The following is a 16,699-nucleotide window of genomic DNA, read 5'->3' on the forward strand; positions in this document are numbered from 1 at the left end:
AGTGAACGCGGGGTCCAGCCCCTGCCCTGCCACGGAGGGAGGTGGCACCTCTGCCACGCAAGGAGCCAACGCATCTGCACCCACCAGCTCCACCACGGCTTGGTCGGTTGGTCCCCGTCCCTACCCCTAAAGGCCGCTTACTTTTTACCGCCAATTTCAGCAACTATCTTCTCCGTTCTTGCTCCTGRACTCTAATCGTGGTTGGAAACGTTACATCCCCCTCCCCTGCGTGCCCTTGAGAAGCCAGGGCTTTGGCTGCACGTAGTTTTCCTCTGCAGTCTCCTCTGAGCTGAGGCAGCACCCGCTCATCCAGCACAGCAGGACYCCAGCCCCTGAGCTGCAAGAGGCCGAGAGCAACTCAGTGAAATCACAGCAGTTTGGAACATGGGAACGAGCTGGCAGCTAAGGAGAGGTAGACRTGAAGAGATGTAAGCGGCTTGAGAGCCATGCCTGCATCTCAGTTATCTGCCTGCATTTGACAGGGAAATCATTTCAGTGCTTTTCCTTCTCTCCTGGCTAGAGGGGTAGTTTTGCTGTGATCGATAGTCAGTGAGATCCCTAAACCAATGCAGATGAACTTACAAGCAAACGAGTAGGGAATGGCCTGAGGCTCTCTGTGTACCTTGGGTAGAGGTGGAAGCAGATAAATTCTTATCACATTACAGCTCCATGCTCTGTAGCAGAGCTGCAGTCAGGACTAAGAGATGGGGAACATGAGCCAAATCCAGGGACCATGTACAATCCAAAGCACAAGTGGCAGCTAAAGAGAATGAAACCCTTGAGTGGCAGCTTTTAGTTCATTTGTTTTAACATCCTTTCCTCTGCTAACTTTCCCTGAAAGCAGCAGGGGCTCCTCTGCCCTTSTTCAAGGGCTGCCGAGTCACCAGAGCTGCACCTCTGTCACTCCCATAACTGCCTGTGTTAGCTTTCCTGCACTGCAAGACAGGGGCTACAACTTCAGCTCCTGCTCAGGTGCAGGAGGGAGCAGGGGGAGCTTACATGGTGGAGAGAACCTTTGTATGTTCTCTCTGAACATGAGAGATCATGTAACACTCACATTTCAGAGGGCTGGAAGAAAGAGAACRGCTCAGAAACCAATTATCTGCCCCACATGCTCTTAAACATTCACCTCTGTCATTCGTGGACAAACACACACACACACAGGTGCACAGCCCCACACCCTTCTTCAACCATCCAGCCCCTTGAAATGAAGGATGAGAATGAAGTTCTGCTTGGTGTGCTCCCTGTACTCAGGTACAAATGCTCTTCCTCAGCTTGCAAGCAGCCTTTCTCTGGCCCTGCTGCCCAGGCCCCCAGCAGGCTGCTTGTCTGCCATGGGCCAGGCTGACCACGCAGCTGGTGTTGGAGAGCCATGCACGTGTGTAAGTGGAGAGTGGCTATGCTGTCCCACAGCATGAAGTGCTTCATATCGCTGCTGCAGAGAGCACACACGAGCGAGACAGAAGGTCAAAGCCTTGCTGCTCATTCCTTCCCCTAACTCAAGAGGTCAGTCATGGGATTTCTACCCCGTTAAAGGGGTTCAGTACAGCTGTTTTGTGACAAAGCAAGTCCCTTAGCAGCTGTTATGGGAATTTTCATGGCAAATATAGCACAGACAACACCCTGCTAATGTCTGTTCTCTTCAGAGAGGAAAGAGGAAGAGCAAAGAAACTTTCAAGGCTGGTACGAAACATCCTTGTACATCTTCCTCCTTCGATGGTTTAATGATTGTTTGAGGGAGACTATACTCCCTCTCAAAGTTCATTGTGTCCATATCCTGCTGTAATAAGTGTTATTCAAACAAAGTCTTTCGAAGGATTTTCTTTTCTTTTCTAACACATGTTTTCCTGTAAAGCTCTTTTAAGTTGTACTGAGATTTTTGGCAACAACGATCAACAAGGTTTAATCTCTAAGAAGATGCAAATTCTTGATCAAAGGGAAACTCCATGCTGGTGCAGGGCTGCCAAAAGGCACATCAGCATTCTCCTTCTCAACTTTGATACTTTTCCTTGTATGCCCAAAGCACCAAAATTCTTCCAAAGAAGCTACAGAAGTCTGAACAAAACAGCATGGGAAAGGTCAYAGAGCTTTATGGTGGAGGAAGGGGAAGAAAATACTTCTCTCCTGCTTATAAATAATTTAAAACAATCCAAAGACATCTGTACAAATACATCCAAATAAAAAAAAAAAATCATATTCCATGAATGTTGAAAGATTCAGCGACCTCTTGGGGGCACAGGTGGAGGGTAAAAGCCTTCACTGCTTACAGGCCTACGAAAAAAATACAGAATAAGAATTAAAAAAAATCAAAATAGAATCTTGAGACACCGTACAGCACACAGCAACATCCCACCCACCTAAGAATGCTGCACACACAACAGTTACTTAAGAAGGGCAGCACATACTGATGGTTACCAAAAAATAGGTTACCAATGATTCAGCAACAAGTGCAGGTATCACTGCTCATGGGTGAGCTCCGTGCCGGCTTTACCTGCTGGCGCCTCGGGGAGGCACTCGGGGAGGCCTTTCAGCCAGCGGGAGAGGCAGCCTCTCTGCTTGGTGGGCAACAGGGCTGTGGCTTCTAGCTGCTTCTGGGACTTCGTTGTCCTGTGAAATGGAAGAAAAAAAAAAAAAAAAAAAAGAGCTCATCAGGATCCAAATGCTTCCAAAATGCTTCTTCACCCCTAAAGCACACATCTCCCTCAGTGTTGTTCCTGGTACAGAGTTTCTGCGCTGAACTCATTGGCATGAGTTCACATTTGTAGACAGAGGTGATGGAGAAAGCAGACAGATGTGCTATTAGTGATACAGCATTTGTGTGCTTAGTGTTTTGTGAAATGAGACTACAAACTAACCTTGGCTACCCAGCTAAAGCCTGTGAGCCACCTAGGCAGGTGAATAGGCAGAAGTGGCTTGCACTAATGGCACAGACAGTTTCCRAACTGCATTAGTAAGAGCAGAAGATGACAAGAGTGCAGAAGGGGCTACACACAGCAGAACTCGTTTCTTGCTGACTTCACAACAYAGATGACTACATTTTGACATTTCTCCAAACACAATGCCAGACCTGAGCTCTTTTTCTTTTGCATGAAAACAAAGCCATGTACACTAAAGCCACTGGACATATATAACAAAGACGTGGGCTTACCTCACTGTCCCCTTCCATCCCACTGCTGACACTCAATATACTCCGAGTGCTAGAGCGGTTACTTGCACTACCTAGGTTTAGTGAGCAAGAAAAACAAACTGGTTATTAAATCCTGGTGACAGTTGCAAAACACTACCTTAGGACTCCTTTTAATCTCACGCTTATGCCTCTCAGAAATTCACCTAAATAATTGCTAAAAGCTTTATTTTCACTGTTACTTTTCACATGCTCGTGATCTTACCAGCTACATTTCACACAACTCATACCACAAAACTAAATCAGTTTTCCTTCCTTTCAAGGGATTTCTCCCCTATCTAGGTTCAGAGTTATGTTTGAATATCTACAACCATAATCTATTTAAAAGAGTGTGGTGCCAATATAAGCTTGCAAGTCAGATAAATATTTTCACAACTGCTACACGCCCAAGCTTATGTGTATTGAAACTGTTGATCTCCAGGCTGTTAACAGCTACACAGAGGTAGGTGGTTCAGAACCTTGTTACACATTTATTACTGGAATAGCTGTGGCTGTATGAGAGGTTATCATTCCCACTGCTTGCTCATCACAAAGATAGCTGCTTATCACAGGAATGTTTCCTAGGCCATTCCAGGGCTAAAAGTGACAGTTGTGTTCAAAGAACTTCAGCAACCATTTGGGCAAATCCATTTAACTTGCGTAGATTCAGACTAGGGAAAGTTTTTGTGATCAGTCATGTCAGCTCCRAAAGGGATAGCAACTCTCAAACATATCGTTAACAGCTATTTTGTCTGGTTTCAATCATAAATATATTGTATTTTACAGGGCTGTACAATATTGGGGACATAATTCTATATATTCAAAACGCTCTATGTGGTAAAGGAGGCTCTCAGAAGATGGCAGTACCTCCCCAGCCTGGCTTTTGCAGCTTTCTTTGTTAATTGTTGCTAGCAACAAATATCAAACATTCCTGTCTGTTCTCACAATCACACCATAGGAAACTGTGCCGAACTGCACACAGTGAACTCTGCGGGCAGTTTAACGTCTCCCTTACAACTGCTTATAAGCAAATTATTTTTTTTTCRATCAGGTGCCTCTGACYGYTGCCTCAGAGGTGTGCCAGCTATAACCTGCCAAGGGCCATAAAGGCAGTAACCTCATTGGGACTCCATTTTCTCTTCAGAGGACCAAAACAATGTTAATTTCTGAGTTACTAAGTCTGCAGTAACGATGAGAATTCAGGGATTTAATTGGTACAGATTAAACTTAATAAAAGGCAAAGATCATAAAAATGGCTGGAGGGTCCAAATCATTCAAGAATTCAGGTCCCAAACTGTCATCAGTGAAACACGTTGTCCTCCATCTGTAAAGCTGAAGGGGCACGTGGAGGACTGGCTCTCAGATTGCAGCACAGCTAGGCCCTTCAGAGCAGAACTGCACTCTGCCTCCTGGGAAGCGCACAGTGAGGGAGCATCCTCTCTTCTATGAGAGCAGCTGCCATCTATATTTAAGAAATGACAAGTAGRGACATGCCCTCTTTGGAAAGGTTCAGGAAAGTCTTTCATTTAGCTTTCATTTTTTCCTACTGTAGAGGTAGAGAAAGATGCAAGCTGCATGTCAAAGCATCTCGATATACCTGAAGTTGCTTTTAAAGTTTTAAGAACAGTCAATCTGAAGCACGTAGGATTTAGAGTGGCACTGTCATCACTGGAGATTCAGGAATGGAAGTCCTGTACCTGAGCTGACTCCAAAGTCAGGCTGAGAAAATCTCTTCCATTCAGCTTCCCTGTAGAGAGGGGTGACACCCAGGATTTGCTTACTTGTTGTGCTTGATGTGCTTTCTGTTTTCCAGTCTCCTCGCTTTATCTCCTTTTTCTGTGGCAAARTGTTTTTCCGGGGGGCATATTCATATATGCCACATTCTGGTTTCCCCAGAGTGTTATGAGAATGCCGAATGGGCACAGTTATTTCCAAATCTGGAAGGGAAAAATCCAAAAGAAAGACCTCAGAAGGGACCATGCAAGTCTAGTCTTTGAGAAATAGCTTAGCATCCCAGCACAAAGCTAAAGTCATGTAAAGGGGATCATAAATGTACGTGTAGGAATCAATTTTCTCCACYGACGTAAGCATCTTTTCCATATCCTCAAAAACATAGTAAAGCAGCTTCCCCATGTYTTAGGTCACAATTTTCTGGATGCTTTTTGACATAGATGTAAATACGAACACATCACACAACAAATACACTAGACAGACACATTTCTGCTTGAAGAACTTATAAAGGTAATCAGCTACTTCATCACCAGAGAATGTCAGTCAGAGACTCTTACCTGCATTTTTGCCCATTTTTTGCTTCTCCATTTGCCTCCGTGTTATGCTGTCTCGTAGCCGTTTCAGGTTTTCCTAAAAACATCAGCAGAGTATCTTTTTAGGGCTTCATGTAAATGAGGCTCAACAGCTCTAACAATGCCAGTAACACTTCAGCTAACTTTGCAACAAAGCTACAAGAAAGTCTGCTAGACCTGGCTGAAGTCCAAGCCGTGTCAACAGGCTTTAATCTATTCCCTTCAGAAATCCACATATGCCTTTCAGAAGCCAAGTTTTTTTTACATTTGTTCATTGTTTATGTTCAGGTCAAGTTCACAGACTCAATGGTATTTGCAGATAAGAGGAACATTTGGTTTAGAATTCCTTCCATTTTTCATCTCTACTGCTAGTGACACTAGCTTAGAAACAAGACTCACGTTCAAGTCACTATACAGTCCTTTTTGTACTTACAAACAGGTGAATCTGAGTGCAGGGGCAGAGAAAGCTGCTACACAAGCCAGAGCGCAAGGAACAGCTCAGAGAGAATTCAGGACGTTTCCACAGAAGCAAGAGGGGAAGCCTGTAAATGTAACTGGTAACAGTCTCTTTATGTGACAGAACACTGCACCTTACTGTAAGAAAGGGGAAGGAGAGATACTTTCAACAGAAAAATACAGACATATGCAGAAGTAGAAGTCCATGGACAGGTAGGGAAGAAGGAGCAATTGTAAGATAAGGCAACATTTTTAAGAGAGGCTTTGAAAAATGCTCACAGGACTGAGGTTCAAGCGAAGGAGAAGGTGACAGGAACATTAATTGCAGCCTTTGAGCTCTTAGACAGCAACAGGCCACAGGCATAGAGTTTCTCCCTGCCACAGATGCCCACGAGAGCAGTGCTGCTTGCTTTATTTACAGAAGAAGGGCTCCCCATGAGTTCTTTCTGAAGAGACAGACTCTCCCCATGGGAGTATGAGGAAAAGGAAAAAAATCTTGGTTTTGTCCTGACCACTCTCAAAACAGAATCTCAGAACCTCAAGCGTCATGACAGACTTTTCCACAGTATGAACAGAGCTCCAGAAGCAGCAATCTGAAGTGGGAACTGCACTTGAGGCTGAGAATCAGGACTTCAAGCTATGGCTACTKGTTCTGCTGATAGCAGTGTTACTGCTCTCAGCACACTAATTCCCTTATTTAGCTAAGCCATTCAAAGCCTGCTCCAGCAGGGAAAGAAATGAACCACACCAAACTGCTTATGATATATTTAAGATATATACATAGAGAGGCAGCTGCACTTCTTAAACATTGGAAGCAGTCAGTACCTGTTGGAACCGGAATGATTCTGATCTCTTTTTCTGGTTCAATTGCCACTCCTTAAAGTGAAGTACAGCTTCATCAACATTGAGTATTCCCATCTTCACTTGTTCTTGTAACGTAATCAGCTGCCGTTGACCTGGCGTTTTCATCCCAGCAAATGGATCGTATATGCTCGATTGGGACAGGTCCCTTACAGGTCTCACTGCTGGCTCTGGGGAAACACCACCACCAAACACGTTACTGTACTAATGGCACCTATTCTTTGCACTGGAAGTACAGATATTTAAGCAACCTCAATATAAAGAGATGCCTAAAAAATTAATATCATGGATTAAATGCTTCCCTAAGCACACGTCTTCTGTCCTTAGGACATCCAACTTTTTGTTGGGGCTAAAAGAACCATCTCAGAGCTAGCACTGGGTGCCAACATGTCCTAGAGATAATCTCTTCTTAAAAGCATAATTTAAGGGAACAGCACAAGATGTACTCCTTGAATTGCTCTGTTTCACCTCTGCAGAAGTCTCTCCTAGCAAACTGCTAAAYAGCCTTACGTCCACAGTCACAAAACTGGACTATTCCTAGAATATCTATGCAGTGCAATTCCAGAAACTGAAAGGCGAAAATCCATCCTACTGATGCCAGGTTTTTCTACTTCATTTGCATCATAGGGAGAGCTCCCGGCATGTGATATCAAAGCCAGAATGTGGATCCTGGAAGCTGATAGTGCACAGGACTAGAGGTTAAAGATAAGGACACAATGTGGRAACAGAGATCAATGGGAAATAGTTCACTAACAGTTATATTCCAGGACATTTTGATTGTTGGGCAGCGATTATATCCAGAAGATCAGAAGTGGAACATTTCTCTATAAAATAGGTCACCATTAAAAAAGGACTTCAGAGWTTTTTACAGTTCTGTCTTAGGGCAAACTCTGAGAGGATACATATGTAAAGGATGTGATAAAAAATATTACTCATAATCTGAAAACATAAAAAGTGTCCAATGTTACACAAGGTAATTAACGTTTTAATAGGACATTCATATAAAACTGTTATCCTTTGTCTGGTAATTTTAACATACCCMATATGTTTTCCACATACAACTACTTCAAGCAGGTTTGGTCTTGGATTACTGGTAACATTTTGGGGCAAACTTCAGACTTACCTTTCTTAATCCTTCCTCTAGAGACATAGTAGTTCTCAGGTCTTTGAGCTTTCTGTGCAAAAACTGTAAAACAAGCACACTTTAGACACTGAAAAGAAAACTCAGGAAGATAGAAATAGTAAGGCTCAACACAAGAAATTCTGCACCACATTATGCTGCTTCATGAAAGCCCGTGGGCGAAAACTAAATAAGGAGTGGTATGGCAGAACTCCCTTTCCATTGGCCTCAAAAAATTTAACTCAGCCRTCTTTGAGAGAGATCTGCATGTGCTATTTCACAGCTCTGTCATGCTCCCCCATGGGAAAAGCGGGAGAATGGGGGGTGGAGAGAAAGCACCACTGAAATTACATTCCTGCACTTGACTGGAATTCTTATTAGCACCTTCTGAAATCTTATGACCAAGTTTTCAAAAATGCCTAGGAACCAATATGCATAGCTTTCTTTAAATTAAACCCCATCTCAGAAGGAGGGATTGAGATATAAAACTACATCCTATACAAATGCCACTGAATCGATGCCATTATACAGGAACAATGCCTCAGTCTGTTAGGTTGCTTGTGACCTTGCCGTATATCACCCATTTAGTTAGACTTGTTCCTACTGGCTGCAGAAAATTTGTTATCCTACTGCTTTCATTAAGCAGCAGCTAAGGTCAAGACCTCAGGATACAACATCCCCACACTTTCAGAATAGGTAGGAAAAAAAAGATCTGAAACTGGATCTGAAAAGTAATCCAGCTGTTACAGGCTGAGAAAGGCTCCAGAGCCAAATAACCTATAGGTTTCAGAAAACATGTAGAATGACACCTGGAGCCAAAGTCAGCCTACAGTTTAAGAGCTGGTACCTAACTCACCTTTGGAGATGTACAGCTCATTGTCTGGCTGTGGAGAGCTGGATTCAGGTCTTGGAACAGGAACTGGAGGTCTGCTAGCCATTTCCTGTGGAATAGTATTTTGTTCTACTGTATAGTAGAGATCTCCCTCATCACACTGCTGGTACACTCCTTCCTGTGATTCTGGCACACTGTTACCTATAAAAGGAGAAGTTTGTAAGAAGCAAAAAGCTGACCACATTCCTACACTCTGCACAGCATGTTCATCTACACTTTGCTGCACSGTGTGGCACATTCCTACCAACCTGGCCATTTCACTGGCAGCAGAATTAAAACCTACACAGAAATAAAAGACAGGTATTCCTAAGTAAACATCARCTATGTGCTTGGCCTTACTAGTATGCAGGGCCTGGAATTTGAAATCACTGGTCATCCTTGGTAAGGAAGGAACTCCATTTGTGAGATGACCTCACAAGCTTCACAGGCCTGTACTCCCCAAGGCAAGGCTGTTCTCATGAAACGATGTGGGGCTGGCTCCTATCCTTACAGATCAAGCAGAAATCTCAAATGGTATTTACTTAATTGTGCTGTTCTCATCTCTCCCAACAGCTCTCACCTTCTAAAAACTTGCGGAGCATGGAGTCTTTTGTAGTTAGGGAAACTTCCTCTCTGTCAATTGGAGTGTCTGGTTTTGACTGAAGCATCTCTACATCTAGAGAAAAGAAAACACATCAGGAAGATGAACCTGTTGATTATGTCCTGTTTCAAAAGAACCTATTTGGTTTATTGGATAAAACTCAGAATAGCTAGAAGTGTTGATTAAACTAGAGGTGTTTAGAGTGACAAAGAATATTTTATTATTGAGCAAGGAGGAATAAGAAGCATAAGTGACAAAGACACTAACAGTAGCTGCTGGTAAGTTTGCCCTGGTTTTGGGAGGGAAAGCACTTTATGACCTGCACTGCTCAGAGCATGAAGTCCTACSTGGAAAGGAGCCCTTCCTTTCAATGGAGGAGGAGACACTGTGTGTAGATTAACAAAATGTTTTCCAGTTTTATCTCAAAACTTACAGGGACAATTAGCAACTTAGCACATCTTTGTGCAACTCTGATGCTGCATCAGGTTATGTATATTGGTCCTTGTGCAGCTTCTTCACTACCCTGTAAAAGCTTCCCCAGGACCAAAAGGAGAGAGAAAGAAAAACATAAAATGCACAGAAAAACAAAGAATGAAGAATACAAGAGCTGGCATAGTACTTGGGCACTGACTCCAATCCTGTGTTACCTTGTTTTCAGAGCAGCCCCTGGCAGACAAACTGACTCTGTGGTGCCCAACCTCCCTTCGATCAGTTCTCTGAGAACCTSTGGTGGGAGCACAGTCTGACTGCAATAAATGGGCACCCTGCCAGCAGGGCACGCTTGAAGTAAGACCCGGGTATTGTCCTCTRCACCACAGCCTAATGTAACCGCTCACCTAAGGGCTGCTCTGACCACAGCAGGACTTGTTTAGAGTTCCTAGGCAGTTTTTCATCCTCCGAAAGTTTTAAGTTTGTAAAAGATTTGAAGTCTTTATTTGTGGTGGCAGTCCTAACCAGGCAGCACTCCCAGTTTCAGTGAGGGYTTGCCTTTGCCCTAATTGTATTAAGTGCCTTTACTTTGAGAGAAACCACCTTTGTGAAGCACTGTGCTAATTTAGTTTTACCTGCTACAATATAAATCAATTTTAAGTAGAGCCCAAAAGAGACATATATGTTCATCAGGCAAACAGTAACAGACTGCACAAGAAATACAGAGATTTTCAGTAAAAGTCTGCTGGAYGGAAGGTGATAGATGTGTGTGCACAGGAGCAATAGACAAGGGAACTCTAGAATATGGAGGAAACACTCTGAAATTCCTCGCTCTGTCAGACAGAATAAGTTGGTGTGGAAAAAACCATCTACTTGAAATGCCCAACAAAATGCTTCTTGGACTGCAATGGGAAAAGGAACACACGCACAAGCAGCTCRGGCAGCAGATTGCGGGAGGTGGTGCTTATCTTCAGCAGGAAAGGAGACCCAGGCATCTCAGAGCAGTTTGCAGGGCTGCCTTTCTCTCACCCCRTTCTTGTTTCTGGTCAGTGAGGAAAAACGATCTAAACCAACATGGAGACACTTTCATAATATTTTCAGAGCAGCTTTCCAGAGGCCAGTTCAAAAGTAGTAAGTTACAGGGAGCCTGATTTGCACCCATGAAAGAGGGAAATATGTCCTGCATGGTTTCTAGGACATCTAGATATTTCAGCAGTGGAAGAAAGTAAATTGAGATTAGTGGTTTTAGGCATGACTTTCCCTTTYCCCAGTCTTCATCAATCAAGCTCATTCAGAGGCTCCTGGCAGAGCTTCCAAACATCTAGAAATGCCCCCCACATATTACAGGGGACAACAGCAGCTTTGTTCCTCAGGAGTGAATCAGCCTTACTGCTTATTTTACCTTCAGGTAAAGAATAATCCTGGTTTTGTTATCAGCCAAAACTTCACAGGGAAAAGTTTATGATTTCAGGCAGGGAGCTGACAGCAAAAGCTCCTGGACTCCACAAGTCACAGAGCTGTGTTTTATAGTGTTATTTCATCAAAAGAAAGTGAGATAAAACCAGCCCAGAACATATATAGTCCATAAGCAAGAAAAAAAACTTTTCAGTATGAAAACCTCTCTCCTGAGGCAGCATACTTAAAAGTGCAGAAACACTGGAAACCTTATGCAGGCACTAAGTTACAACAAAGCTAGGCTCTCTGCTCATTGAGGAAATCATAAACTATACCTGTGGGATGAAGCCTCCTCATGAAGCTCAGACTTTATGATATGAAGGAGGACTTCCTTGTCCATATCATAATGCACAGACTTTAATTGCAACAAGGAGCATCCTTCTTTTCATCAATGTCTCAAATTAGGAGCAAGTTTATTAATCTGCTTCTACTCCCCCATGCTTCCCACACACCAAACACACTGTGCATCCTCTAGCATTCACGGTACTCCAAAACTATCAGTTTCTATTCCTGTTTTCATAGAAAGTGCCTAAGAGCGGCCCATCTCACACTGGTGTGTTACTAGGCATGTAACTAAGCTTTGGCACAAACTATGGCAAAGCTCACGCAACTCATATTTTAATTAGCCAACATTAGAACTGAGACTCCCTTCCTTAGAGTGACTGCAGAAAAGCTCTAACGAGCCCTTACTCTAAACCTCAGCGAGGGCTCTGCTATGTGTATGAGACGAAGCAGCTGAAGCCTCCAAGTGAGGCACATCACAAAGATCATACGTACAAAGGTCTTCTGGGGCACCGGGGACGAAGGCAGCCATGGATTCGTAGAGCTCCTCATCGGAGCCAGGATTCAGGGAACATTTCATCAACAGGTCAGTGGACAGATGAGCCATGGACTCATAAACAGACTCATCCCTCTCGCCTTGCATCAGCTCTTCTTTAATGTGACTCTTGAGCATATCTGCAGTTTCCTGGAAAGAAAGCAATGCAAGAAAAAAAAAAAGTTCAAGTCTCCTTTAAATACGGAATCTAGAGAATCTAAGAAAAGCAGGAGATCTCTCTCCCATCAGTAATGGAAGGAACCTTCCAAAAGCATTCTGCTCTCAAAGACCATGAATTTTTAAATATATTAAGTTTCCATTACAGCTGTCTGGGCRCAGCTTTCAGGATCTACATTGAAAATCATGAAACTACAGGACCACARCAGAAGTAAACCTGGTGCTCCTACCAGTAGCAGGATGTGAACAAGAGCCACTTGACTCCCATCACATGGATCCACAATGCAAAACAAGTGGTGGAAGCATAGTCAAAAGCTTCCATACAAGATGGCTTTTAAGAAACAAGGCGTCACACATAGGTCATTTAACTTCATCTACACCATGACTGTAGACACAAAGTGTGGTAGGGCCTGTGGGCTGGGAAGAGATCCCAATTCCTCTAATAAAYGATAGATTAATAACCAATATTGCTATAATATTAACGACATGGCAACTCCCCAGGTTCACCTTGAGAAGCTGAAACCAGGAGGAGCTGATACATTCTGAGCAGCCATTACTGCCTCCCTCCWCCTCCTCCAATTCTGTTTCCTGCTTGCTATCTGCAAGCTCCTAGAACATAAGCAAAGCTCATTCTGAACATATAAGGCTGTGAAATGCTATTTCTGGGGAAGCGATGAGAAAGCTTGCCACATTCACAGCACTTACAAGAAAGCAAAGTGTTAGCTTTGCTCTGGATTCAGTTTCAATTTCTTGGCAATAGCAGCAGCACGTAACACCCCAAGTGGGAGTACACAGACCACCTCCACCAAGTGTCTGACAGGAAACCTCATAGCAGGCAGCTATTCTTGCAACACAGGCAATCTCTTGGTTTGCAGGATAGCAGAGCTGTTTCTCAAACACTTGCAACATGAGGGAGGTCCTTCAAAGCCACACAAGAAAGCAAGTACGAAGCCTCCCTCTTCCCCAAGGCMTAACTATGCCATGAGCACTGCTCTCTTAGCTGGTTGCTGTACAGCAAGATATTCCTTTCCATCCACACCTCCGACCTCATGGGCCTCCGTCCACACAGCATCCACGTCAATGTTTCCACACACACTTCCCTCCACAGTCGAAGYGGGTCAGCATTTGACATGCTGTGCTTTAGGGAGGTACAGATTAACCTACCCCAGAGAGAAAAGGGGGTAAAACTGTCTCCTGGGATTTCCAGATCCCCATGCGAGTGCCACCAAACACACAGTGCTCCCAGGCACTACCCTACAGCAGACACATCATTTGTGTGGCCTGGCACTAAGGCACATAGACACCTTGATGGTCAGCAAGCAGGGCCCGCTCTGCCACAGTGCTGGAGAGGACAGAAGAGGACCACCCAGCCATGAGAGACTGGCAAGATGTCCCAAGCATCTCACACTTGCCCCAACCAAAAGACTTTTATCACATTGGTAATTTTTCAGCCACCTGACCTCAGAACAGGGAATGACCTGTATTTAGCTCTTCTGTATAGCTCCCAATTCATCCTTGTGTGCAGAGGCAGATCACACTATGACTAATCAAAAACCATCTGGGATTGGCATCTACACAACTATCCTCTGTTTTCCTGTACTATTCCCTAAAGCAGGCAGGTTGAAGGGACATGGTATTTTTACCAGATTGGAGGGTTAGAAAAGCCTAACAGAAGCTACCACATCCCTGCAGAAGCCTCTTCCCAGGCCTGCTGTAGGGGAGCACAGAAGGAATCTTACTACGTATTCGTCAATGAACTGCCGGAGGTCTTTGAAGCCATGCTTCTCTGCTATCGTGTTCGGATAGTGGCCGTATTTGTTGGCTACACTGTAGGCCTGCAGTGCCCCTGGGCATGTAAGCAGCAGCGCAGTGAGGTTCTTCAGCCCGTATCTTGCAGAAAAGTGAAGCAATGTTGGCAATTCTTCATCCCTCTGATCTGTGGGAAAAAAAGAACCATTTAAAATCTAAGCTTCTCTCTAGTAAGAACAGATACAGCAGGTGAGAAAGACTTCCAAGCTAAGACACAGACCAAAGCAGGTGTGAAAGCCCTGAGAATTATTTACACCATTACAAAATGGAACTWGCTTGGCACAAATGAACTATCAGGAGTAACTACTGCATCTTCAGCTTTAAGTTCTACGACCTKTAGTAGGGAATCTTGTACTGTAATAGTGGGAGATATGTGGGACCACTCTTCCCTAAATCATTATTCCAGCAGGAACCAGGCGTAAGGTTCCCTGGTTTCACACTTATCCAGCTAGTAAGGGTCCATTCTGCAAATTAGAGCAGAGTCATGGAACTGGGGAGAAATGTCACACACTGGAAGGAGGAAAAGGGAAAAGACAGGTGGAGGGCACTGCCTTTTCACTCTAGTTGTTTGAAGCTGTCCACATGGCTCCAGCTGTCACATGCAGTGATATGAAACCAATGCATGTAGTAAAAAGGGACCCAAATAAAAAAGCAGTCCCTTCTATAGGTATCAGAATTTTAGCTTCCTGGCTGAGATCGAGCATTTCAAGACAGCCTATATATGTGCTGCAACACTGCAGTGTTAAGGAGCTCCAAGGTACCTTCAAGTAACACAACTGCTAAAGAGGAAGTTTAAAAAGAAAAAAAAAAAAAAAGAAACTTCACAACTTACTTGTTGTCATATCTTCTTCTTCCAGCTGGTTGATTCCAAAGAGGTGCAAACCACTGGCAGGAATGTTCTTCTTTAATGACTCAGTCAGCAGTTTGTCCAGTGCTTCTATGCTGTATGGTACAATTTTAAAGGCCTAGAGATAAATGGAAAGTGGTTTTTTTTTTTTTTTTTTCCCAGTTCTGTTAAGTAGATATTTATAAGCTGATTTAGTAAGGTTTGTTTAGCATGCATCAGAAAATGCTACACTAGTTTCCTGGTCTAGAAACAGCAAGTATCACTGATCTGAATAGATGAGATTTTATATTCCAAAAGCAACTGAAAACACAACAAGTATCACAGTGCAAGGAGACAGTCAGTTATGTAACTGGAAGCAGGGAGGACAATTACTTCCTACTTCCCTGATCAGTATCATCTCCCTTCTGAAACCACAGATGAAGGGTAATTCCTCCRCCAAGTAGGAACCTGTTCACTGTGAATTACTCTGATGTATGCTCTGGGTTTGGCTTTTGGAACCAATTCTTAATCAAAGATTGTCAAGCATTGCTATTTCCCAAGCAGAGGCACAAAGGCACCTATTGCTTTATAACCTGAACTAAAAAGAAGAGAGGMGACTCATCAGCCCCGCTCTGCTGGTGACTATCAGTACTCGGTAGGCATCTGCTCCGTGGCTGATCAGGGACACACAGACAGGCAGTAAAGGCATCAGAGCTAGAGAACTTGYTCATGAAAGCTTTTCCTCTAGAGTAGTGTTAAGTGTTCCCTTAGAGTGTCCAAAACATGCCATGAGAAGTCAGGATTGTCTTTAAAAATAGTTACCAAGAATAAATTCAGTTTTATTTTACTTTATTTCATTCAGCTATTCAGAATCTTTGCCAGCTTTTCACATCTTTTCCAAAAAGCTTAGGTACCRTTTTCCAACTATATATTTCTTCATAAACTTCCGTTATCGTCCAGTTCTGTCATTCCATTTTTTTCTAATCATGATTTGCTAAAAGGGAATGTTGTTAGGCTACCCACAAAATAACCTTACAATTTTTTTTCTGCTACTACTTCTTCTCAGAAGCCCTATCATGTAGCAGGTGTTTTTACTTATATCCACTTGTCAGCCATCTGAAACAGCTGTTTTCCAAAGCAGCTGTTGAGTCATTACCTGGCACATAAACTGCACTGGATTAGCTGCATTAGCCAACAGATYGCTGATTTCCTCCATATCTGTATAATAGATGATGCTTGTTTCTCCCACCATCAAGTCCCCTGAATATATCTGCACAGACACTGTTCCAGAAGTTAAATCTTTGAAAAGAAAGAGAAGAAATCACCATTAAGAACAAACAATGGGAATGAGTCTTCATCAAGTGATCTAAGGATAGGGAAAGTGTGTAGAAGTCAGCTAGACACCAGAAGGGTTCATGTTGTGAATTCATGAAAAGTCATSAAAAGATGTTGGTCTGAACACAAGGTAAGAGAGTACTTTTGAAGCACCTTTTTCAGAGCCATATTAGCGCACATCATGGCTAGCTCACTGGGTTGATGTTTAAATTACACATTTTGATTTAAAACAGATTCATTTGAAATTTTTACTTGGCTCAGATAATCTCCCTTAAATCCATCCACATCCCTGACTTCATGGGAGTTGCCATAATGACTATTGGAGTCCGTTTTCACATCTGGCACATTTGAGTCTTCAAGAGCATAGGCCGAAGTGGATYAAATAAACCATCCTGGGAATCTACTATAAAGCCTATAAAACTTCTGAAATCTTACCCTTAGACTCTGTGAATCTAAAGCTCAGACAACTAAACTTC

General features: G+C 43.3%; 1 protein-coding gene across 3 annotated transcripts in view; it reads right to left on the bottom strand.

Moving 5' to 3' along the window:
* Positions 1–1,709: 1,709 nt before the first annotated feature.
* The window catches only part of PIK3AP1 (phosphoinositide-3-kinase adaptor protein 1), a 39,440-nt gene continuing 24,450 nt past the window's right edge, over positions 1,710–16,699 (bottom strand). The window contains exons 5-17 of one of the 3 annotated variants that reach the window (XM_026050749.1): positions 16,045–16,187; positions 14,895–15,027; positions 13,993–14,189; positions 12,037–12,226; positions 9,355–9,450; positions 8,760–8,936; positions 7,907–7,969; positions 6,748–6,953; positions 5,452–5,524; positions 4,945–5,100; positions 3,149–3,219; positions 2,492–2,607; positions 1,710–2,271 (exon numbers count right to left, since the gene is read on the bottom strand). In XM_026050749.1, the coding sequence (XP_025906534.1) occupies positions 2,217–2,271; positions 2,492–2,607; positions 3,149–3,219; positions 4,945–5,100; positions 5,452–5,524; positions 6,748–6,953; positions 7,907–7,969; positions 8,760–8,936; positions 9,355–9,450; positions 12,037–12,226; positions 13,993–14,189; positions 14,895–15,027; positions 16,045–16,187 (1,676 nt within the window). In that variant the 3' untranslated portion in view covers positions 1,710–2,216. Of the gene's footprint in view, positions 2,272–2,491; positions 2,608–3,148; positions 3,220–4,860; positions 5,101–5,451; positions 5,525–5,546; positions 6,009–6,747; positions 6,954–7,906; positions 7,970–8,759; positions 8,937–9,354; positions 9,451–12,036; positions 12,227–13,992; positions 14,190–14,894; positions 15,028–16,044; positions 16,188–16,699 lie in introns of those variants that run through there. The other 2 variants (XM_026050742.1, XM_026050759.1) reach the window with 2 other exon arrangements.

This window comes from Nothoprocta perdicaria, unplaced genomic scaffold (assembly GCF_003342845.1).
Source record: "Nothoprocta perdicaria isolate Ctin4 unplaced genomic scaffold, notPer1 scaffold_110, whole genome shotgun sequence".
Classification (NCBI taxonomy): Eukaryota; Metazoa; Chordata; class Aves; order Tinamiformes; family Tinamidae; genus Nothoprocta; species Nothoprocta perdicaria.